The sequence below is a fragment of the Ostrea edulis genome, chromosome 1 (assembly GCF_947568905.1).
Source record: "Ostrea edulis chromosome 1, xbOstEdul1.1, whole genome shotgun sequence".
NCBI classification, from domain to species: domain Eukaryota; kingdom Metazoa; phylum Mollusca; class Bivalvia; order Ostreida; family Ostreidae; genus Ostrea; species Ostrea edulis.
In genome coordinates, this window is record NC_079164.1 from 52,137,749 (window position 1) to 52,163,810 (window position 26,062).

Consider the following 26,062-nt stretch of genomic DNA (forward strand, 5'->3'; position numbering starts at 1 on the left):
CAACCCCAGGATTTTGACTGTAGGATGGGTCCAAAGTAGTCATATCATGTTAAGCGCTAGTGATTTAATTATATTTTGGAACTGTATATTTTCCTGCTTTTTTATTGAATTATATATATATATATATATATATATATATATATATATATATCTATTATATATTATAGACACTTTCAGGGGCATTTGTAAGTATTAAGAACACATCTTGTTTTTATACTTTTGCTGAATGTTAGCTTAGGTATTCAAAACAGGGATTATTTTCTAGATCTCATAGTCCTTAGGACTAGTGATACTTTTAACTAATACTCAGGTGACCAATAAGGCCTGTGAGCTTCTTGTTTAATGCGCTTTTAAAAGTTTGTTAACATGGGGTAAAAATTTCCCTTTTTATTGTGATTTATCATGCTGTGTAGTATAAGAATTTTTTAAAAATTTAATCTGACTCTTTCCTTTAATTTTCTCCAACTTCACAAATGTTTTGTGATATGTATTATAGAGTGCTTGGACAAAAGGGGACATGCCTCGTAGAGGAGATACGCCAGTCCTGGAGTATGCTACCAGGGAGGACCTCATGATGGTGCTTGAAAACTTGGAGTACATCTATGTCAGATCTCACTATGACTCCAGCATGGCACTTACCAGGTTTTGAATATGGACTTATAGAAATGATTGTGGAATATCATTATTGATGAAGCAAATATTCATTGTCTCGAATGATAGAGAGCATTCTCTGTGGTCCTTATAGATTTCACTTTATTCAGTACAAGAAATGAACAATTTATCTAAAATGCACTAGAAGTTGAATATATAATCAACACTGTTTTAATTAGATAAGGAATTTCATGAATTTCATTTTCCAGGTATCACTAAACAGTGTCACTCTGAGTGTTTTCAGACAAAATCAAAATTACGTATATCATTTTTTATACGCCCGCCTTTAGACAGGACTTATTATGGTACAGCGATGTCTGTATAGTGATTCCCACAGCAGCTTCAAAAGGGCAGGGAAAATTAGTACCTCAGACAGGGGCAGAAGGGAACCCTTGCTTTGTTCGGGGCATTAAACATCACATCCTCACAAGTCAAGGTTTTCATGAAAATGCTCAATGCACTCTTCAAAAAATTGTACAATTATAAAACAAAGTAACAATGAATCAAATAATTCTTTTTAATCTGTTACCAGGGAAACAAAGCCCGATGGGTAGTAATTTTATATGGTTTCATAAATGTTTATGGTCCAAATATTATGTTTTAAGTGAAATTTTTCTGACGTAGACCTTGTAAAGCTGCTCAATATGCATTTTTTGTTGCCATGGCAACCAATTAAAATTTTATTAAAGATATAAAAAGTGCTATGTTTTGTATTTTAAAATAAAAACTTTCTACCAACTAGTATAATCTTATAGATAATACTCTTATTAAGAATTCTACCAGCTTTTTACCCCATAAGTTTGCCTCGATTAGTTTTTATAACACTAATATTCCCGTTTGTATAAAGATCACGTAAATGTAAAACATCACAAAATTAAGCCCATCTGGTCAAAAAACAACACGGGCGATTTTTTTAAAAAAGTCAATTTTCAAAAGATAAATTCCTACTGAACATACTGATATGCAACATGACTTTGTTCGCTACATGTCAAAATGTCGCAAACCTTACCTTAAGTTATTTTTTACTCATAAATGAAAACATTTTAACTCCTGTTTTCGTTAGCTGTTGATCGAATACATGCAATTCCCCATCACTTAAAATTTTCGTACGGAAGATCAACACTGAAAAACGTCATTTGAAAGTTTAATTGAAGCTGCGCGATGTTTCAGGAATTTCTGTGCCTTGTTTTGAAATATTGCACAGAGTCAATTGACACCGGAATCATGGTTAATTGATATGTATTAATTTATATTCTACCCGTAATATCTAAATTTTATTTTGATACGGTAAAATAGTCTCGTCACACGATCTCTGCGAAATTGAGTTGTCTCTCTTGTTTATCTGATTTACATATCGCTAATTATAGATATTATACCTAACAACTTTTGACGTATCAGAAAATTTTTAACAATCTTCTAGATATTATTAAGAATGTTATTTCCATAGATGAATACTTCATGTTCGTGTTTTAAAAATGAATTTCCAAGTATTTTTGTGTGCAAAATGGCTGGGGAATTACTACTCAAATTGATAATAAAACTGACATCTCTCTTAATTGTGATAAAAGCAGTGAAAGAATGGTGTGCCACGAAATGACATGGGTTTCAAATGACTTTTCTCAAACTGCTCATAATATCTCCTTCATACTTCTTGTGGTACACAAGAGCGCGTGCCAATCCGCGCATCTAGCTAGCTAGGTTCACTTAACAGTCGTGTACCGATTCAAAGCGGTTCACCGTAAAAGCAAAATGGTAAATGCATATATATATAGTGATGAAAAGAAAAAGGTCACCATTTTTTTTTCAAATTAAAAAACTTGTCACAATATCATACCGAACAAATTTCGCAAGATTGAAATAGTATAAACTTGTTTTGGAAAATGATACCATACTTAGACAGATGTTTACCGTTATCACGTGCTTCCAATTATCGGATTAGACACAAGTGATCAATTACGATCTGTTCAATTTACCTGGTCAAATACTGCATGATTATGATCTAAAACGAACTTCACAAAAGAAACAGACGTTTGTAATTAGGGTACAAAAAGGGGAATTTTTGTGTTGTCTTCAATGACAAAAGGGCGGCGATTTTTTGGTTTTAGATTTGGGAAAGGGCAGAGGGGTGGCGGCAAAAGGCGGCAGGGCGGGGCGCCCCTCTGAAACTGTTTAAGGGAATCCCTACTGTATGTACATTCATTTGTCTGTCCGTCCATCCATTCCGGGTTTTTTATGCCCCTGAGATGGAAGATAGGGGGGCATATTGTTTTTGTCCTGTGTAATTCTGTCATTCTGTCTGAAACTTTTAACCTTGCTAATAACTTTTCAGTGTTAGAGCTTTGATATTTCACATGAGTATTCATTGTGACAAAACCTTTCCGTGGGTACCAAGATTTTTTACCCTGTGACCTTGACCTTGGAGTTTGACCTACTTTTTGAAAACTTTAACCATGCTAATAACTTTTGAACAGTAACAGCTAGAGCTTTGATATTTCACATGAGTATTCCTTGTGACAAGACCTTTCTGTGGGTACCAAAACGTTTGACCTTGACCTTGGAGTGTGACCTACTTTTTAAAAATTTGACATTGGTCATAAGTTCTAAATAGTAAATTTATGTTAGAGCTTTCATATTGCACATGAGCATTTTTTGTGACGATCTTTCTATTGGTACCAAAATATTTGTCCTTGTGACATTGGCCATCTTTGGAATAGGCCATTATCGGGGGCATTTGTGTTTCACAAACACATCTTGTTTGTTTCTAATTTCATTTCTCTATCACAAATCAAGCTGAAACTTGCTATGTAACTTCTTTGTGGATCACTTTAAATCTTATTGCAATTTTGATCCATTTCAACCTTTCTTGGAGGAGTTTTGCCTCTTTATTTGTAAATTATTGTTATATGGAGGGTACATAAATTGTCTGGCTAACTCCTCCCACAATTTTCAAGTGAGGACCATCTTGTTTTACAGTTTGTATGGGTATTAAAGATGTGCATGTGGCAAGGATTTTGATTTTCTTCAATTTTTGAGAAAATTACAGGTTGTTGAACTTAATCCGTTTTGAGAATATATTACTAAGAGAGTACACGATTTGTTCAGTTAACGTCTCCCACAGTTTTCAAGTGAGAACCTTCTTATTTTACAGAGTGTTTATATAGGTATTGAAGATGTGCATGTAGCAAGGATTTTAATTTTCTTCAATTTTTGAGAAAATTACAGGTTATTGAACTTAGTGAGGTTTGAGGAATTGAGAGTACATGATTTGTCTGTTTTTCCTTCCACAGTTCATGGGTATGAAAGATATGCATGTGGCAAGGATTTGATTTCCTTCAAAGTTTGAGAAAATTACAGGTTGTTGAACTTCGTCCATTTTTATATTATGCAAAGAGAGTATGTCACAGCCTGATGATGACTGATACTACCTTAAGCAAAGTTCTACAAATTATGGCTTAATTATGAATCATTGAATTGTTAAAATCATGGCCCCCGGGGGTAGGATGGGGCCACAATAGGGGATCAAAGTTTTATATACAAATATATAGGGAAAATCTTCTCAAGAACCATTGGGCTAGAAAAGTACAATTTTACATGAAAGCTTCCTGACATAGTGCAGATTCAAGTTTGTTCAAATCATGGGCCCACAGGCAGTAAGTTGCGGCCACAATAGGAATCAAAAATTTACATGCGAATATATAGGGAAAATCTTTAAATATGGGCCAAGGTGAATCAGGTGAGCGATGTGGCCCATGGGCCTCTTGTTGAGTAAATGGGAGAGGCTTTCGCCAATGCTTAAAATCAAGAGAATCCCTCAGTAATCTCGATAGTTGGCATGTATGTTCATGACTAGTTATGTGAAACGTTATTGGACATGATATCGTTTATGAAATGAATTATCTTTAAAGGGTCAAAATTTGAAGTTTAATGGGGCCCAGAGAGGCTGTTATTATACATATCCTTTATTGGTTAAACTTGATACAAAGTACCCTATTTCTTTTTAATATAAACTGACTGTCCTAGTTTAAGCAGCAGTAAGCTTTAAAAGTTTTTAATTTGCATAATTCCAGGATAGGTAATATAGAGCTGAGCAGTGGTGTAAGGGAGACCACAGGCTTGGGCAGAGCTGTTTATGTGGAGAAATGTGAATGTCCCCCGGGCTACTCGGGACTTTCTTGTCAGGTAGGACATTGTTACTTTACAAATGGAGGCACCTGTGGTTTCATTTAAGTCTTTGTATTTTATAGCAGCACTACTTTGTTGCATGTTGATGAGTAAATGTGTATGACTATATAGGATTGTGCCCCTGGTTACACAAGAGTACAACAAGGTCCATACCTGGGGATCTGTACAAGATGTAACTGTTATGGACATTCAGCTGACTGTGACCCACTCACTGGAACTTGTAGAGTAAGTTTTACTTCTCGCATACGATTGTTACTACGTCTTATTAAGAACAAGATTAGTTTACATAAAAAAGCCCCAAAAAATTCTCTGTGTTAAATGTGTCTTGAAGAAAGCTTGATCTGTGTTTTAGGTAAGTTAAATATATGCCAAGTATACTATAAATCAAAAGTTGTTGCTTATTTGATAGCATTATGTCATAAATAAGACTTTTTTCCATGTTTTTTTCAAAAAGAGCTTGATAACTGTTAAATTTCATTCAGATTATTGCTTAGGAAAAGATGTGCCCATCTGTCAAGCAAAATGAAATTAATATATATTGTGTGTTAATAGAAGATGAAAAATGTATTTGAATATGAATTTGCTCGACGCATGGGATGTATGTTTCCTGAAAGGAAACCCCCCTGAATTTATTAATTTTTTCATTGATTTTTACATTTTTGCTATTTTATGCCAACTTCATGCCCCTGTCGTACAACACAAAGCAATTTTGGATCAGATCAAACGTAGTTGGGGTTTTCCTATACATTCCTTATTTGAATGCCAGATTTTGGGACTCGTGCTGAAATCATCTATTTTTGGGCCAGATGACTGTAGCAACTGTACCTGCTACTTTGTGAACCTTGTATACGTTTTTTCTGGTACATGTTTATAGTTAAGGCTTTATATTGATAATTCAAGTCTCTTAGGAATCATATTGTCCATCCACCTGTCCAACATCACTTCCTTTGTGACACAATATCAGCAATAAGTTTCATATTTCATACAAAGGTAGTAGACCATCAAAGACACAGATAGGTTTAGAGGTCATGTAGTTGGTCACAATAGACCTTCAATTTCTAAATTTACTATCCTTGTGACACAATAAGTTTTTCAGTATACACTTTTATATTTTAAACTAAGATAGTTGATGATTAAAGGAAGACAACTAAAGATTTTGTAGTCACTAAGTCGAAGTGCAGAACACAACAGACTGTTAGTTTAATACAACATGATTATGATATCGTATCATAAAAAGTTCTCAAATTGCAGCTTTCATATTAAAGGTAGTTGTTTCTTTAAGGAAGATGCCTATATACCACCCTCGGTGGATTATATGTCCGTCTGCTTGTCTGTGTCCGTCATCCCTTTTTGGTGTGATTGGATGTCTTGAACAGTTCTCAACACAGAGCTTTTATAATGCATATAAAGATAGTTTATTATGAAAAGAATAAAGTTTTTGGTCATGAGGTCAAAGGTCAAGGTTTCATACCTTCCTTCTAAGTTACACCTTTCATAGTACAAAGAAAGTTAATCCTGCAGTTGAAAATGGAAATGTAGATTTGGGAAAAGAACAATCAATCCTCTATGTGATTAACGATGAATTCTGTGGTGTTAGTACTAGTGCATGTGATATGTGAATTAAGTTCTCAGCAGACTGACTGAGTCATCAAATATTTTCGTTTCAGTTCTGTGATCACAACACTGAAGGCAGACAATGTGAGCGTTGTGCCACTGGTTTCTATGGAGATGCCAAACTTGGAACTCTTGATGCTTGCAAACCCTGCCCCTGTCCTCTAACCACTCCCACAAACCAGTAGGTATTGTTGTCAAAATATCCAGTTGTGCTGTACAGATATTTGAATCATCCTTTTCCCTCGTATCTTTGTAAGATTCAGTAAAACTCATAAAGAACATGGATATAGTGAATATGCAAGCTCAGTGAAATTTTTCTGAATCCTCAGCAATATCTTTCATACTTTGATAGTTTTAAAATTTTCTGACATAACATGTTAAATTTTATGGATGAAACAATCTAGTTCTCGCTCCCCTGATACATTAAGACAGTACAGTTGTATCATTATATTGTCCCCTGCTTCAGTGAAAATGAGGGATATTAATTGCGGCCTATGTTTAGTTTCCAAGATATTTCCAATTTTGTTTAGGCTTTAGTAATGAAATTTCATTTAAGGTCTTTAAAATACTTATGGATGATCTCTATTATTTTGAAGTCAGAAGGTCCAATGTCAAACAAGTCATTGTAAGAAATAAATTTTGGATGATACTTCTTATACCATGTGAGCTTAAAACTTTACATGAAGAGTTCCCATGACTTAGGATAACCCTATTGTTTTAGGTCAAAGGTCAAGGTCACAAATAGTAGGAAATGGCTTCACAATATATCAAATGCAATTTGAGTTTAGCAATGAAACTTCAATGGAAGAGTGTCCATGACATAAGTTTTAGGTGAAAAGGAGAATGCTACTGGAATTATAAGATAACAACTGACAAGCCTTGGCCAGTCATACAACTCTTTATCACGCCTCAGACAAAATTGTTGAAATCTGATTGGTCAGATCTTGGTCACATGACGCCGTGAAAAAAACCGTATCATGCGAGTAAAATCCGTATTGGGCGAGTAATTTTATTTATCGTCGGGTTCGACTTGCAGCCGTTTCAAAAGGAAAGACATTTGACTAAGTTGTATGATATAGACCCCCACATATACAGTTAGAGGTCTTCGACGTGATAAATTCGTTACACAGTCAGTTAGTGACCTGATACGGAAAAATACATGGTGTGAAAAGAAAACCCGTATCGGGCTCGGCTTCGCCTGGCTTCGCCTCGCCCGATACGGGTTTTCTTTTCACACCATGTATTTTTCCGTATCAGGTCACTAACTAACTGTGTAACTAATAGTATTATGGTCATTGATATGTATTTATGCCACACGTTTCTTTGTCATAAGTTTAACGAGATTACTCCATGTGGAGTAAAAGGATGGCAGTGCCCTATGACTTTTGATTTAATCCATATTCCAAACGGTGCTTTGGAACTGGTTTCTTGTCCTTTGATTCCATGTTCAGGTAAACCCAATTGTATAGTGTAAAGTGTATGTGTATAGCATGGATACACAGACGTATATATACACACACACACACACACAGATTTCCAATATGTTGTCATGGGATTTTTTATAGTGTTCAATGTTTTAGTAATTGTCATGAAAGCTTTGAGTGTATAATCTGATGTAGGTTCAGTGAAACTTGTGTCCTGAATTCTGATGGCAGACCAACATGCACAGCCTGTAAGCCAGGTTATATTGGAAGAAACTGTGAGAGATGTGCTACAGGATACGTAGGCCGACCAAACATCGTTGGAAACTATTGTCGCAAAGTGAACTGTAAGTTAATTACTTGCTGGGAGAGGGATAGTGTTGATTTCAGTGCGAAATCTTTCTTGGATGCCTTATAATTATTAGTCTATTCATCTGATTTGTCTTTCCATCTGTGTGACTAATAGAGTTTGTCCAAGCTATATTTGATCAACATGATCTATAGTTTACTTCCATTGCACGGACCCATATTGGAGTTTTATGGGTCTTAAGGTGAGAAATATTCAGCATCACAGTTGGCACCATGTTTTCCATTACCAGAAACTATTCTTACAACATAATTTTAAAGCCAAATCGGATGGTTCAAATTAATCCAGACCGAAAATACCAACCCACAGTTTAGTGTAAAGTATTGTGTATTGAACCATAGCATAATATTAAACGTGATATACTATCTCACAGTTAACCGTTGTACCCTTACAAATGACATTGAAATGCATTTTACTGGATTGAATATATGATATAAAGTGACTTTTGTCAGTTTACTCTCTTTATTAACCACTTCTGATTAATAGAAATACTATGAAAACAAACTTAGTATTTTATTTAATGTTTATTACATTGTCTAAACTTGAGGTAGGCGGATTGAAACCTACTAAACTAGTAAACATGTGATAGTTCGGCAATAAATTGAAATTTTGGTAAATACAGTCAACAAGATAGAAAGAAATTTTCAGTATGTCAATTTGAATTTCAAGCATCTGATTTATACACATCATAAACTCTGGGTTCCATGCAGGGTCATAATGTGGGTTCAGTGTTTTAAATTCTTTAGTAATCTTCTTAAAAACAACAAGGAAACAATAAGGTTTAACTAATTTGATTTTTTTGTAACACAAAATTTTGTTCATTAGTCGACATTTATCAAATGAATTTTCCCACACCATATGACAGCCAGGCACAACATCACATTGCAAATTTCATGTATGTACCTAACGATATTACTTAGCAGTATGATAGATTCATGATTTTGTTGTATTTAAATGAAATGAATTACATCATATGTTATATAAAAAATGTAATATAAGGATATATAAATATTATTACTACAGTAACTTGATCCGAAGAGTCGGATCACGTCGAGTTGACAGGCGTGGATCATCAGATCACACGAGACGCGAAGCGTCGAGTTTGATCTGATGATCCGCGCCTGTCAACGGGACATGATCCAACTCTTCGGATCAAGTTACTGTAGTAATGATAAATTTATTATATACCCCCTTATGCATTTTAAATCCACATTTATAAGATAATAAATGTAATCCAAATTATCAAAAACACAGACATACCATGAAATTATGTTTTGTGTACGCAGTTTTGTTTGTTACGCAGTCAATATTTTCCACAAATAACGTTGCGTTGATGCATTGTGACGGCATCAGTTTCGGAGGATACTGATACGGAATCAGAAAACCACAGTGTGGTGATCTGGAAAAACGGATCACACGCTGTGAAATCCACAGTATCAAAGAACGATACATTGATGGGTATATAGTAAAAAATGGTTTTGAGGAGATAACGCTTACACAAAGTTTTTTATAAAGCATAATCTGCCCAAACTGTTTTTTTTATATGATATGATATCATGAAGATGTACCTTCATTCATTAATTAGCATGTGTGAGTATTAATTATGCAGTGTGGATTCAAGTTTTTTACACCCATGCTCTGTATGGCAAGATTTGGGCCATATTCAGATGATATTGTTTGAGATGGTAGAATATTACTTCACAGGAGAGTAAAGTGACCCATGGGACTCTTGTTCATGGATTCACTGTTAGCAGGATCATTATACCCCCTGCAACAAAGTTGGGGGGGGGGGGGGGTATACTGGAATCAGGTTGTCCGTTTGTAGACGTAATGGTTTACGGGCTCTATAGCATTATCCTATCCTATCGAATTTGAGGTCAAAGGTCAAATGCACTGGACATCGAAGTAGCAATATGATTTCTGGGCTCTAAAGGGTTATCCTTTCCACCTACAGTCACCATATCATACATATGGACTACCCACGGGACGAAGATGTTCCCTATCGAATTTGAGGTCAAAGGTCAATCGCACTGGACATCGAAGTAGCAATATGATTTCTGGGCTCTAAAGCGTTATCCTTTCCACCTACAGTCACCATATCATACATATGGACTACCCATGGGAAGATGTTCCCTATTGAATTTGGGGTCAAAGGTCAAGTGCACTGGACAGCAAAGTTGCAATATGGTTTCCGGGCTCTAAAGCATTATCCTTTCCACCTACAGTCACTTTATTATACATATGGACTACCCATGGATGAAGATATTCCCTATCGAATTTGGGGTCAAAAGGTCAAGTGCACTGGACATCGAAGTAGCAATATGGTTTCATCTCTTATCCATTTCTCCCTAGAGAAGAGACTACCCAAGGTTTTTTAATGCCCTTTCTTTTTTACACTCAGGAAAGAGTTAATTTATATCATTAACAACACCCTTTGGGGGATTGGGGTAAGTGGGGGCATTCTTAGTTAGCATTGCTCACAATACCTCTTGTTTGAATTGAGTTTGCCACATCTCAATGATTTTTAATCATGTTCAACTGTTGATAGTTTACTTCATTATGATGAACTGTTTTTATTTTGCAGTACCAGATATTTGTGACTCTAGAGGCAGCTACAGCAGACAGCCTGATCCTGTAACAGGGTGTAGATGTAAGGTAAGGAGACTATAAGATGTAAGGTGAGAGGACTGGATATTATAAGATGTAAGGTGAGAGGACTGGATATTATAAGATGTAAGGTGAGAGGACTGGATATTATAAGATGTAAGGTGAGAGGACTGGATATTATAAGATGTAAGGTGAGAGGACTGGATATTATAAGATGTAAGGCGAAGAGACTGATATTATATGATGTAAGGTGAGAGGACTGGATATTATAACAGGGTGTAGGGTAAGGAGACTGATAATGTACTCTAAGGAGACTAATATTGTAACAGGATGTAGATGTTGTTATGGGTCAGAATAAACCCAAAGACCAGCAGAAATCAATCACAAAGATTACAATTATTTACTGAAAAATGAGAGTGTTTATTACAACAAATTTAAAAGTTTATTTATAATAATTTTGTGGATAATATAGTGTTATGGCAAACAAGTGTTACATCATCTTTCTATTGAACCCTGACAAACACTAAAAATAGAATGTATAGGATCTTGTCTAGGCCACAGGTGTTGTACAGTATTACACAACACCTCCCCCTTAAAATAGTGAGATGTCAATGAAAACTTAATTCTTTAACAACTCAAGACCTGAATACATAATATACATCAAATCAAAGCAATAAAATTAAAACTGAAATGCAGCACATTCATGATAGTCTTAACAAGGCATCTGCAATAAAATTGTCTTTGCCTTTGGTATGCTTAATATGAATATCATACTCTTGAAACAATTAACTCTCATCTGAAATTCAAATTATGTCATCTTCTCAAATTGCATTTTCTCTTTCTAGTTTTAATTTTTCTAATACCAAATGAAATTCAAATTCTGTCATTTTCGTTGATTCAATTATTTGTTTTGGAAAGTCATTTGTTTCAAAAATTTCTTTTTGTAAAAGTTTTTCAGCAACCTTAACTCTAATCTTTTCTGTTTTTTTAATAGAAGATTTAATCTCTAACCCGAAGTGTATGGCTAATTTAATCAACTCATCCTTTTTCAAAGCATCAAAAACCTAAACGTTCAGTGAGGCAAGAAAATCTTTGACCGAAAACATGTTGATTTCTACTGGGTATGAAATTCAATAAATCAGAAAACTCGAAATTAACCTCACAATAAATGTGATAATTCTTTATCCTGGATAAGGCCCCATTCTGTTATAGGTCAGAATAAACCCAAAGACCAGCAGAAATCAATACGAAGAATTCAAAGATTTGACAATTTATTTACAATTATTTACTGAAAAAATTATCAATAAAAAATTACGAACCTACAGTAAAAGGTTTTTTTAAAGAAACAATATGGTACTCAAATGCTGCTAGTGGTATTAGTCTCATTAGGACAGTTGTGGTTTAACCTGTTTTTATGTGAATTTGAAAGGTCTGTGTTTTTGGAAATAAAATCTATGAAACCGTATAGGGTTTCTGCTATAAACAAAACATAGGTAGATCTATATGCTGATATATAGAAAATGTGAGAGAATTTTGTTTGTCTTTTTAATTTTCAAATATGTATTTTCATTTTAGTCCAATGTTGTCGGAAAGAATTGTGATCAGTGTCGTGAGAATACATTTTACTTGGATGCTGCCAATCCTTTTGGCTGCCTGCGATGTTTCTGTATGGGAGTCACCAACCAATGTACCAGTACCTCTTGGAATAAAGCCCAGGTAGAGTGTGCTGTAATTCCACAAAAAAATGTTTGAAAATAGTTTAGATGACCAATATTAAATTCCAAGCCTTGTTTATGATAAAAAGGTATAGAAATTTATTGCACCCTCTAAGCTTGCATAATTTCCAGCAAATCACACAGGATCATTGTACTTTTAAAATGTATTAAATGATTGTGAATATTTATCTTTATTTCTAAACATTTAGGAAATAAGCTGCAAATCTGTAGCTCTCTGAGAAAATACTTAGACATATCGGAGAGCTACAGATCCACTCCTTTTAAAAAACCTTCGATTCATGGTGCGGGAAAAAATGTGCACAGTTGCAGCCTTACATCACTGTATTCTTGCATCACCATCTCATTAATTCAATATCAAAAAATTCCTAACATATTTTCCCACTATACTTGAATCCAAATATACCTTCAAATATTCATTAAAGCCCCATGAAACTGGAAAACTTCCAGCTTTAAATGAATTCATTAGTGATAGGATTTGAAAAAGTGAAAAAGCATATTTAACTATTTACATATGTTCTCTATCACTGAACATGTAGCACACGAACTGGGTGCATAGTTTCTTTAAATTTACCTGAGCGATTGGTATGACTGTTGGGATAAACTAATTCAATTCTTCATTGTTAAAAGATTATCAAGATAAATGAATGATTCATATAGAAATTTGCCTAGTTGCACAAAACCTTGAGGTTATTAATACTAAGTAACTGTACAAGTTTGAATGGACTTGGATTTTTGCAGTAATATGACTTTGTGTACTTTTTTCTTAACTCGTAGTACGAAGGACATACAAGTATAAAATTGAAATTCATCCTCAATGGATGTTTTACATAATCTATACACTCTTTTACAATGAGGAATCTTGAACAAAAACTAGGCAAAACGCAAGCATGACTAGTGAAAATACTGCTTGATAAGTAAGTGCCAAATCTCAACACATGTGAATTAGTTTAAAAACAGGGATATGGAAGGGAAACCCATTAAAATAATGATTGATAATTACTTAATAATAAGCAGCATGGATTAATTCCATAATTGAAAAAGTGAATTTCCAAACGGACCCCCTAAGGGGTATATGATGTTTTACAACCCATCTCAGAATTTTCGTTCATGTAGAAATGTCATCATGTAGGTGAGGTTCCCACAAAATTTGATTTAGCATGAAAAAGGTGAAGATGATAAACAGTGATCAATCATGTAAATCCCACAAGAAATAGTGAACAGAGCAAACTCAGGCCCCTGGAAACACGAGTGGTGCAATCAGGTGCCTAGAAGGAGTAAGCATCCCCTGTTGACTGGTCACACCCGCCTTGACACTATATTACAAAAGGTTCCTTGTGATCAGAATTAGAAAAATTGAACATCCTTTTCGACCATATTGACCATTTCTCAATGCATTCTTGCTTCCTCTTCTGTATTGTGTGATACTCAGGTGACCATTTAGGCCCATTGACCTATTGGTTTAATTCACGAAAGAACCATTTATTATTGTGAAAGTGATTCTATCCAGACAGGTGAATAGATGTTGAATAAAGGTATACCTTGGAGAAACTTGAACAAAAAAGAAAAAGCTGAAAAATTGCCAGGGCACCATTAAACATTTTCTTTTAAGTCTGCATTCAATTCTCGCTCACATTTTGCTCTATGTGCTCTCCTTTTACATTGCTTTCATTGTTTCATCACCTTGTACTCATCATTCACCATCAATCACTCTGCATAGGCTCATTATTTGCCCTACAATTGTTCAGTATTCATAGATCATTCCATTGGGGTAAAAGAACTTTTCAGAAACCATAGGAATGATGATATCCATGAAAAAATTTCTAGCAAACAAAGTAGCTTTTACATCTATTGAAGATTTGAGTTTGCTCTTCAGAAGAAGGTTGTTTTGTGAGTCAGGCCAGTGGAACTCCAGTCACAGTGATCCATGTGTCTTTGTGAATCGGGCCAGTGGAACTCCAGTCACACTGTGATCCATGTGTCTTTGTGAGTTGGGTCAGTGGAACTCCAGTCACACTGTGATCCATATGTCTTTGTGAGTCGGGTCAGTGGAACTCCAGTCACAGTGTGATCCATGTGTCTTTGTGAGTTGGGCCAGTGGAACTCCAGTCACACTGTGATCCATGTGTCTTTGTGAGTCAGGTCAGTGGAACTCCAGTCACACTGTGATCCATGTGTCTTTGTGAGTTGGGTCAGTGGAACTTCAGTCACAGTGTGATCCATGTGTCTTTGTGAGTTGGGCCAGTGGAACTCCAGTCACACTGTGATCCATGTGTCTTTGTGAGTCGGGTCAGTGGAACTCCAGTCACAGTGATCTATGTGTCTTTGTGAATCGGGTCAGTGGAACTCCAGTCACACTGTGATCCATGTGTCTTTGTGAGTCGGGTCAGTGGAACTCCAGTCACAGTGATCCATGTTTCTTTGTGAATCGGGTCAGTGGAACTCCAGTCACACTGTGATCCATGTGTCTTTGTGAGTCAGGTCAGTGGAACTCCAGTCACACTGTGATCCATGTGTCTTTGTGAGTCAGGTCAGTGAAACTCCAGTCACAGTGATCTATGTGTCTTTGTGAGTCGGGTCAGTGGAACTCCAGTCACAGTGATCTATGTGTCTTTGTGAATCGGGTCAGTGGAACTCCAGTCACACTGTAATCCTTGTGTCTTTGTGATTCATGGCAGTGGAACTCCAGTCACAGTGATCCATGTGTCTTTGTGAGTTGGGCCAGTGGAACTCCAGTCACACTGTAATCCTTGTATCTTTGTGATTCATGGCAGTGGAACTCCAGTCACAGTGATCCATGTGTCTTTGTGAGTTGGGCCAGTGGAACTCCAGTCACACTGTGATCCATGTGTCTTTGTGAGTTGGGCCAGTGGAACTCCAGTCACACTGTGATCCATGTGTCTTTGTGAGTTGGGCCAGTGGAACTCCAGTCACACTGTAATCCTTGTATCTTTGTGATTCATGGCAGTGGAACTCCAGTCACAGTGATCCATGTGTCTTTGTGAGTCAGGTCAGTGGAACTCCAGTCACAGTGATCTATGTGTCTTTGTGAGTCGGGCCAGTGGAACTCCAGTCACAGTGATCTATGTGTCCTTCATCTTTGTAATGTTTTATGTCTATTTTCAGATTGGAGCCACATTTACAAGAAATAGTAATGACTTTGTCCTGACAGATCTGCTTCAGAGAGAGACAATATCAGATGGTTTCACTGTTAACAGCAATGTGAGGGAATTGGGCTATAGGAGATTCAATAACCAGAAAGATACTGTTTATTACTGGTCTCTTCCAAAGCGTTTCCTTGGAGACAAGGTGAATTATGCATAAAGAAATTATCTGAAGTTGTGCAGAAACAAGTGTTCTATTTACTCCTAGTGGTGTACTGATGACTTGTTTTCCTTTAATTAGCTCACCTGACCTGAGCTTTTTTCATTAGATATGTTTGGTATCTCTGTCTGTCTATTTGTTTGGTATAAACTTTTGAACATTATTCTTTAGAAAATATTATTCTTGAACTATAGTCATCAATTTATTAGACCAACGAAAAATCAATCAATAGTTTCTCAGGCACTGCTGCATCGGTTGAAAATGTACTGCATAGAATTTTTTCTCTCAATTCATATCTGTTTATTTATGTAAATGAGGTAACTGTTTTGTTATAGATTTTTATGTGAAACTTTCAGAAGGTTTTGATAAAATTGTAAATATTTTTTTATCAAATAATAATTGAATGCATACTCATTTATCTGCAAGTGTCTAAAAATAATAGTATATACTTAGTAGTAAGCAATGTGAAGCTATTTTTTATAAATATAAAAATCCTGTTGCTTATTCTATATAAATACATGTACATTAGAAAGAAAAGGTACGGTAACCTCTAGCTACAGTCAAACATAGAAAGGAAAAATAACTCATGCTACAGCCTCCCACATCAAAATTTTAAATTTTAGGCCTGAGAAACTATTTGTTAATTTTTTTTTTTTTTTATTTATTTTTTTTTTTTTTTGTCTTTCATATATACAATGAATTCATTCTAATTTACTTAAATCATGATGTATTCATGCAAGGGATTTGTGCCAAGGCTACATGCATTACATTTCAATAATCTTATTTCCTGTTACTAAATTCCCATCACCTGAAATTTGGAAATCTGATTTCAACACATTGATACAATTTACTGCACATATGGCAATCCAGCATCAGAGTAAACAATATAATGCTTATTGGTGTGAAGTCTTGAATTTCTGAAATGATATCAATGTATGAGAAGCCTATACCTGCCCTCAATTCTCCTTTGTTTCTGCAGGTAATTTCTTATGGAGGTTATCTGAAATTTGTGCTGGTTTACAGACCTGGACAAGATGCCTCACCCAGTGAACTTGATGGTCCGCTTGTAGAACTGATTGTAAGTTTGCATGATGGTCTAAAGATTTTTTTCTTCTTGTTCTTAATAAGTATATATTAGATTGTAAATTAAATGAATTTTGTTGAAGGCAATCACCATTTTCTTTCTTAAAAGTTTTACAGCATAGTATATATTATATCAGAATGATAGACAAGCTACAAATGAGATTCTTACCTTTAGGGTAATGGGGTAACTTTGATTCATAACTCTACACAAGAACACCGACCAAACACTCCTATGTCCTACAGGGTCCCATTCACAGAGGTGAGTATTTGTCACACAGTTTAGCATGTTGATAATGATTGGGACATAACATATTTATGTTCCCCAAACAAAGTTTGGGAACATATTGTTTTTACTCTGTTTCTTATTATTATTATTAAGGTCTTCCGTCTCCTGCGGAAGACCTTACTATTATTGTTCGCGTTCTTCTTCTTCATTATTATTATTATTTTCCTTGGTAGTACACGCGTTTTTCTCAGCCATTTCTTGATCGATTTTCACGAAATTTTCAGGAAAGATGTCTTTTGGTGACGAGACTTTGCTTGCAAAATTTTGTGCTTGACGTCACTTCCGGTCAGGAGTTATCTCTCTTTTAGTGACTTTTTGAAGGACCTTGTTGTCCACACATCTCCTCCGTTAGTTTTGAAGCTAGAGTCTTGAAATTTCTACACAAGATAGAGTAAACATTTTAGAAGATTTGTGGGGGATTCGATTTTACCGGAGGCGATTTGCCTAAACGCTCGCCTGGACCTGAAAAAATGGATGCCAAAATTTTTCGCCGATTTCGGCGATTTTTGACCTTTGATCTCCAATATCTTTTTTCTTGCAAATATTTTGTTAAGACATGTAGAACAAAAGTTGTGCACATTTACGAGATCTTTTCGAAAATATCAAGATTTAGGGGCTATCCCCTTAAATTAGGGATCTAGAAGGGCTCAAAGTCTAGATCAAATATCTCAAAAATCGTTAATATTTTGGTATAAGTCAAAGAACAAAAAATGTTCATCTCAACAATCCAAATCTATTCATATAAAAATTTAGGTCATATGTTACGTAATAAGGGATTTTAAGGGCCAAAACCATAAATTTTTTACCCCTTGTATCTCGAAAACGACAAATATTTTGAAAAGCAATAAAGAACAAAAGTTGTTCAGAATGATGATCTGAACAATATGCATATTTCGTTTTTACCCTATGTGGCCCCGTTAGGGAGCTACAGTTTGGCCCCTAAAAATTACTTCTAGAAATAACTCGAGAACGGTAAAGAATTTCTAAATACTTGTTGAACAAAAAATGTTTGAAATGTCATGACCTTTCTTACGATATCAAGCAAAAGGGGCTGACCCTTTAAATTAGGGGCCCAGAAGGGTCCAAAGGTTTATGAGAATATCTCAGAAACTATTAATATTTTGTAATAAGTTGTAGAAGCGGAAATGTTCATCTCAACGAGCTTGATCTTATCAAATCAAAAAGTAGGTCATATGTTACGTAATTAGAGATTTTAAGGGCCAAAATCGTAAATATTTGACGCCTCATATCTTTAAAACGACATATTTTTTGAAAAGCATTATTGAACAAAAGTTGTTCAATGTGTCATAACCTATCGATCAATATCAAAAAATGGGTCTGTGGGCCTCATGGCTCGCCTGTAGAGTCGATTTTTGTCGATATCAGTCGATTTCAAAAACTTGTAACTGGTAAATATTTTGTAAGGACATATTGAACAAAAGTTGTTCAGTTTATCGAGATCTATCGATTGATATCAAGAAATAGGCCTATGGTCCTAATGGCTCGCCTGTAGAGTCGATTTTTTGTCGATATCGGTCGATCTCAATAACTTTTTACAGGTAAATATTTTGTAAAGACATATAGAACTAAAGTTGTTGAGTCTATAGAGGGCTAACAAATGACATCAAGAAATAGGCCCGTGGGCCTTATGGCTCGCCTGGAGAGTCGAATTTCAAACGAATTTCACCGCAACTTTGCTTCAGAAGCTTATGATATGAAAAATTGATTATATCTAAAGTGTCTTAAAGTCGGAAACTAAATTGGGACTCATTTGTCTTTCTTTTTTTTTTTTAACTCCGAGTGCATCAACAAATCGAACGGAAGACCTACTCGTTGCTCGCAACGAGATCGTGTCTAGTTATTAGGGTCTTCCGTCTTCAGCGGAAGAACCTTCTATTATTCTATTGTTGATTTTTCACTTTTCTTATTATTATTATTATTATTATTTTTATTCTTTTTTTTTTTCCTTACCGATTTTGTGCAGAGGATTTCTCAGAGATGGCTTGATCGATTTGCTTCAAATTTTTAGGGTTGATGCATTGCTATCTGAAGTTTATATATTTTTTTGGATTTTCGAAAATTCACTTCCGGTTGGAAGTTATCCCCCTTTTATCGATTTTCAGATGACCATTTTGTCCGGACAAAAACTCAAAAACGACAAAAGCTAGAATGCTGAAATTTTCAGTGATGTTAGACGACATGTTGTAGTTGTGCACATTGGTTTTCAAAATTTCCGGAAGTGCCTAGTATGGAAGCTCGGTAGGGGTCGAAAATGGAGTTTAAAAAAGTGCCCAATTTTTTTCCACGTTTTAAATCAGAACTTTTTATTCGTAAATATTTTGTTTAGACATATATAACAAAAGTTGTACAGTTTATTGAGATCTTTCGTGTCATATCAAGAAATGCGCCCATGGTCCTAATGGCTCGCCTGAACCATTGAATTTCTGTTACAATGATTAACTTTTTTCTCACGAAACTTTTGATAAGACATGTAGAATGAAAGTTGTTCAGTTTTGGAAGATCTATCTAATGATGTCAAAAAATAGGCCTCCGGGCGTCATGGCTCGCCTGAAAAGTCGAATTTGTATCACAATCAATAACATTAACAACTTTTTTCTCGAGAAACTTTTGACAAGACATGTAGAACGAAAGTTGTTCAGTTTCGCAAGCGTTAACTAACGATGTTAAGAAATAGGCCTGTGGGTCTCATGGCTCACCTGAATAATTGGGTTATTGTTGCAATCTATTACATTTTTGTCAAGAAACTTTTAATAAGACATCTAGAAAAAAAGTTGTTCAGTTTTGCAAGATCTTTCGAACAACATCATCAAAAAGGCGAACGGGCCTCATGGCTCGCCTGAACAGTTTGATTAGTGTCATAATTACTAACTTTTTTCTCGAGAATCTTTTGATTAGACATGTAGAACAAAAGTTGTTCAGTTTTGCAAGATCTTTCGAACAACATCATCAAAAAGGCGAACGGGCCTCATGGCTCGCCTGAACAGTTTGATTAGTGTCATAATTACTAACTTTTTTCTCGAGAATCTTTTGATTAGACATGTAGAACAAAAGGTGTTCAGTTTTGCAAGATCTTTCATACGATATCAAGAAAAAGGCCCACGGGCCTATGACTCGCCTTCACAGTCTGATAAATGTCGCAATCAATAACTTTTTTCTGAAGAAAATTTTGATAGGACATGTAGAACAAAATTTGTTCAGTTTTCCGAGATATATCTAGAATGATATCAAAAAATAGGCCTTCGGGCGACATGACTCGCCTGATCAGTCGAATTGTTTTCGCAGTAAATAACATTATTAACTTTTTTCTCGAAAAAAGGCTGACCCCTTTAATTAGTGGCCGAGAGGGGCAGAGAGTCTTTAATTTATAACACTTAAATGATCAATATTTATAAAACATTACCGAAGCTAAATTGTACGTCTAGACAATATATTTGTATCATTATTTATGAACGAAAATCTCAGTGAAATTCTTATCTCATCACATCTTAAATTGGACGGAAGACCCACTCCTTGCTCGCAACGAGATCGCATCTAGTTATTATTATTATTCTTTTTCTCCGGTACTTTTTTGTCCGGTAGTGTTCTCAGAAACTACAAAAGGGATCGATATGAAACTTTCCAGGATGATAGTATAGCGTTTGTAGATGTGCATAGTGATAGTCATTTTGTTTGCACGTGCATGCACGCGCGCGCACGTGCATTGCAATTTTGGTACAAAAAATGGAAAATCAGAATATTGAAGGAAGCGATATAAAACCTAAATAGGATGATAGTATATCATTTGTACATATGAAAAATAATAGTTATTTTGCCAGCACGCGCACGCATGCGCATGCGCGTGCACGCGCATTACAAAATGTGTACGCTAACTTTGGAATCAGTCTAACTTTTTTGTTGTTCATTGAAATGGCTTGAAATTCATATCATAGGTAGATATTGAGACCCTTAACTGATTTACATGGTCAAAATTACCAATTTGCACGTGCATGCACGTGCGCTTCATTTTGATTGGATAATGCTAAAACGTTTGTAACTATCTTATTTATGAAGCGAATGAGATGATATTCACAGCATATGTAGACAATATGTGTATCTATATGTTGGTGTAACAAAAAATGCCCACGCGCATGCGCGTGCAACGTTTTTTAAATGTTCAATTTTTAAAGGACGATAACGTTTTTGTTTTTCATCAAATTCTATTCATATTAGGGGTTTAGATGTATCTTGGTACTCCTTACAAATTGCTGTGGTTAGAATTACTGCTCAGCACGTGCATGCACGTGTGCTGATTTCTGATTGGACGATTTTAAAATCGCTATAACTTCCTTATATTTGGTGGAAACGTTATGAAATTCATACTGTGGGTAAATGATACAAATGCCTGTTGAACGACATCAAGAAAAATTCGAAATCATACACGCGTGCGCGTGTATGCACGTGCAACGCTTTCTTTCATTTCTTGGTACTGAAATGACCATATTGAACGTACTACATGTAATTAAAGGCTAAAATAAAATGATTTTTTCCTATAGATTCACAAGGACATCACTTTTTAATTGGGGGAGGTTTGGGGAACATCTGTAACGGTCCCCGTTACAATTAGAACTAGTCCTAATTGAAACAAGGTCAATTTTGATCTTCAACAAATACAACATAAAGAATTCATGATTTCTTAGCAGCAATTGGCCAACATTTGCAATTTATTTTAAATATGCTAAAGTAGGACACATAATAGTATTCATAAGCCATGATCAATTTATGTCATCCATCATCTTGTGAAATTGGAAGTCTTGAATTAACATTTAATTCACATTTAAAGATGAAATAAATATGAACGTTCTCCATTTCAAAATAGCTGGTTGCAATCTGTAAAAGTGTCATAAATCATTCAAAGAAAACAAGACAAGTGAATGTGAAGTAAGAATGGAAGCTGTTTGTTTTTTACAGAATGCATGGACTGGGCTGGATGGCGCAGCAACATCCAGGGAGTTTTTGTTGATGGCGCTGGCAGACTTGAATGCCATACTGATCAGAGCCACCTTCACTAAGGACACCGATCAGTCTAGGTAGGTTTCTGATATACAAAATAAACAGCTGCACATTCCTAAATCTCCAGAGGTGCCATGGTAGAATTTAGGTATTCAAATGTTGAAATCTCTGATATCTTTCTATTTCAGTATTAGAGATGTGGTCATGGATATCGCAGAAGACAGGGTCACAGGTCAAGGTCGTGCATCAACAGTGGAGCAGTGTCAGTGTCCCAGAGGCTACAAAGGGCTGTCATGTGAGGTGTGCAGAAATGTCATCCCCTTTGTTAGAGGGACATATTGTTTTAGTCTGATTTCTTTTTCCACTGCTCAGTGAATGTTTTTCAGACCTTATCTCTGGTATCTTTTATCATAAAGTCTTAAAATATTTGGCATACATATGTGGATATATCATACAAGACAATGTGTCGTATGCAAGGATCATTTGGGAGGTCTTGAATATTTAATCACTGTATTTTATTGAGTCATCAAATGTTGGATTTGATTATTACAACCCTTCAAATTGTGTAAGTATAATTATGTAATTGATATTTGAAAATTTATGTTTGTTAATTCTGCACGCTTTTTTTTTTTTTTTTACCTTTTAGGACTGTGATGTGGGTTATACCCGCAGTGGCAGTGGTACATATCTTGGGACTTGTGAACCATGTCAATGTAATGGCCATTCCAGTGAATGTGACCCGGATACTGGACGTTGTAGGGTGTGTAGATATCAAATCAGAATTTGCTGAAAACTAAGTACAGTGAAACTTCTCCAAACCGGCCCCTCAGAAAACCAGTTCTCCCTGAATATCTGCCGATTTTCAAAGTCCTGGCAGAAATCTTAACATTTCCTTACAAAGAAAGTCTTACAAAACCGGCCACTCCTGAAAACCGGACATCAGCCACTTTTTTTAAAGTACTCTTGTTAACAATCCTGTGTAATTTACCCTTATCATACTGGCCACTTTTTGAAGACAAGGAAATTTTGGCCAGGGGCCCAGGTTGATCAAAATCGGCCAGGTGTGCAAACTGACTGACCAACAGGCCAGGTGGGAAATCATCCACTGGAGGTGTGAAAGACACTAGTGGCCTCTATAATTTCTATTGTTTACCTGTGCTGTTATGGGTGTTAAGTGACACTTGGCTAATCCAAGTGACCCTTCCAAATTCTGTACAAAATGTAAAAAAAAAAACAATTACGAACATATTGAATATTCATTCAAACACCATATTGTTGCACCATACTATCCCATGGATGTAAGTGGTATTTAATGATGAACAAACCCATGACTGGTAATGATAATTACTTAAAGATAAATTTATTTTCTTGGTTTCCATAGACTTACAATTCCTAAGAAATATTCAAATTACAATTTCATATTTACTACAGTACTGTACTTTTCAAAAACATCAAAACAAATTTGTTAATGATATAAGCGATGAATGTAAACAAGAGTTTTTATAGGTAAGAGGAATTCCAATAATAGGCCTCTGTGTTTTCTTTATGTATCCTATTATAGTTTCAGTTTACAATTAGATGATTTCAGGGAGAATTTATAATTACCTGTAGGTACAAATGGACTAATTTGATCTCCACCAATTGATCATAGATCACCAGAATAAAGTGAACAGTTCCTACTTTGTGAATATTGAGATAGAATGTCTCTTAATGCTAAATTCTCAGTAAACCAGCCACCCCTCTAAACTGGCCGTTTTATTCGGTCCGAGAGTTGGCCGGTTTCAAGAAGTTTCACTGTATATCTGTTAAGTAACTGAAAATTTGGGATATCATACATGTTATTGGCTGATTGCAACTGGAAATATTTCCCACAAAGATAAATTAATCCAGAAAATTTCATGTATAAAAGAGCCAAGAAAATGAATGATGCAAGTTTATTTGATTTCTGAAATCAAAATGAACTGACTTAAACAGCCAATGACAGATTGGATTTGCTATATGTAGCAAAAACTTTTTAGGTCACCTGAGTCACTTGGGGGACCTATTGCTATTGGTCTGCCTCCATCATCACCCGTTAGCAATTTTACATTTTTAACTTCTTGAAAACTACTTGGTCAATTGTTACTATTTTTATACGCCCGTCTTAAGACGGGACGTATTATGGTATGGCGTTCATGTCCGTCCGTCCGTCTGTCCGTCCGTCTGTTAGCTTTTTCGTGTCCAACCCGTAACTTAAATACTACAAGGCCTAAAATCATCAAACTTTGTCTGTAGATACATCTTGGGTAGAAGGTGTGTCGCACATTAAAACCAGGTCACTGTGACTTTTCATTAAGAAGATGTGGCCATATATGGCAAAAACTTGTCCGACTCATAACTTGAAAACTATTAGACCTAGAATCACCAAAATTGGTCAACTAATGCATCTTGGGTAGAAGGTGTGTCGCATCCTACTTTAAGGTCACTGACATTTAATTAAGGTGATATAAAAAAAAATGTTTTAATGGGTACAATCTATACTGTTAACAATATGTGACGGGCGTATCATGTGCCGTGGCGGTGCACTTTATTGGTGTGAGGCATCTCTGGGATAAGAGGAATATAAATTGTTAAATATATTAACTTACCACCCCTGGAGCCTCATGGGTGGGGCCAAATATGCAAAAGAAAGGCTTTATTATCAAAATCTTATCCTACTATCACACATGTGAGAGAGAAACTAAATGCATGGTTATGATGTCCATGAAGCCCTCTATCAAAATTGTGAAATTCATGGCTCCTGGGTCAGGTTCAGGCCCTGGGGCTGGACCAATATGGCCATTTAGAGAGTATTAAATCTTAGAAAATCTTCTCTACTCCATTATATATTTGAGAAAAACTAAATGTATGATTATGATGTTCATGAAGCTCTTTACCTAAATTGTGAAATTCATGGGTCAGGGGTTCAGGCTTTGGGGCAGGGCCAATATGGCCACATAATGAAAATGTATTAAAAAATTAGGGAATGTTAAAATCATTTATATGTATCAAACTTCCATTTTTCCCTCTTCTGTAAAATCTGTGATTGTATGTATTTTGAAAGATCACAAATATGTGCACAAAACACTCCATATTGAGACTTATTTTTTTCTTGCCGCACAACTTGCAACATTTGAATGTATTAAAACGATAACAATAGCGATAGTTTAAATAACAAAACCAAGTACTTGCCACTGTGATGTGGATATGGTAGATTAAATGTTTGTTTCAATCTGCTTGTACTATTCCACACCAGGGGCATGCGCCATTAAATACACACAGACCACAGTATAGTCTCTGTCAAACAATTAAAGGGGTGCATGCAATGATATGGATACGTGTTGCCTATTATAGTTAAACTACAGTAATTTATTGAGCATCCAGTTACTTGACCACACTTTGCTTGGCGTGTCTAGGGCACTGATAACCAACAGCTTGGGACTTGAGCATCTCATAAAATTTTCTCTGAAATATCAGAGTTTTGTGTGGTGCAATTATTGTTCCAATCACCATGCTGAAAAGAGAAAAACTGAAAATGTACCCTAGAAAGAATTATTTCCTTTCTTATTCAGTGTATTTAACATGAGGTTATTGGTAATAAATATATATTATTTCTACAGTAACTTGATCTGAAGAGTTGGATCACGTCAAGTTGACAGGAGCGGATCACCAGATCATACAAGATGTGAAGCGTCGAGTTTGATCTGCTGATCCACGCCTGTCAACGAGATGTGATCCAACTCTTCATATCAAGTTATTGTAGTAA

The 26,062-nt window shown here is 35.5% G+C and overlaps 1 protein-coding gene across 11 annotated transcripts in view; it reads left to right on the forward strand.

The window, feature by feature from the left end:
- Positions 1-26,062, forward strand: part of LOC125650138 (basement membrane-specific heparan sulfate proteoglycan core protein-like) — a 251,179-nt gene that overhangs the window by 151,579 nt on the left and 73,538 nt on the right. For all 11 annotated transcript variants that reach the window (XM_056153518.1, XM_056153520.1, XM_056153516.1 and 8 more), the window contains 13 exons: positions 497-642; positions 4,719-4,830; positions 4,945-5,058; positions 6,501-6,628; positions 8,067-8,215; positions 10,820-10,890; positions 12,418-12,558; positions 15,702-15,884; positions 16,879-16,977; positions 17,158-17,241; positions 22,237-22,355; positions 22,467-22,578; positions 22,925-23,038. In XM_056153518.1, the coding sequence (XP_056009493.1) occupies positions 497-642; positions 4,719-4,830; positions 4,945-5,058; positions 6,501-6,628; positions 8,067-8,215; positions 10,820-10,890; positions 12,418-12,558; positions 15,702-15,884; positions 16,879-16,977; positions 17,158-17,241; positions 22,237-22,355; positions 22,467-22,578; positions 22,925-23,038 (1,572 nt within the window). The remainder of the gene's footprint in view (positions 1-496; positions 643-4,718; positions 4,831-4,944; positions 5,059-6,500; positions 6,629-8,066; positions 8,216-10,819; positions 10,891-12,417; positions 12,559-15,701; positions 15,885-16,878; positions 16,978-17,157; positions 17,242-22,236; positions 22,356-22,466; positions 22,579-22,924; positions 23,039-26,062) is intronic.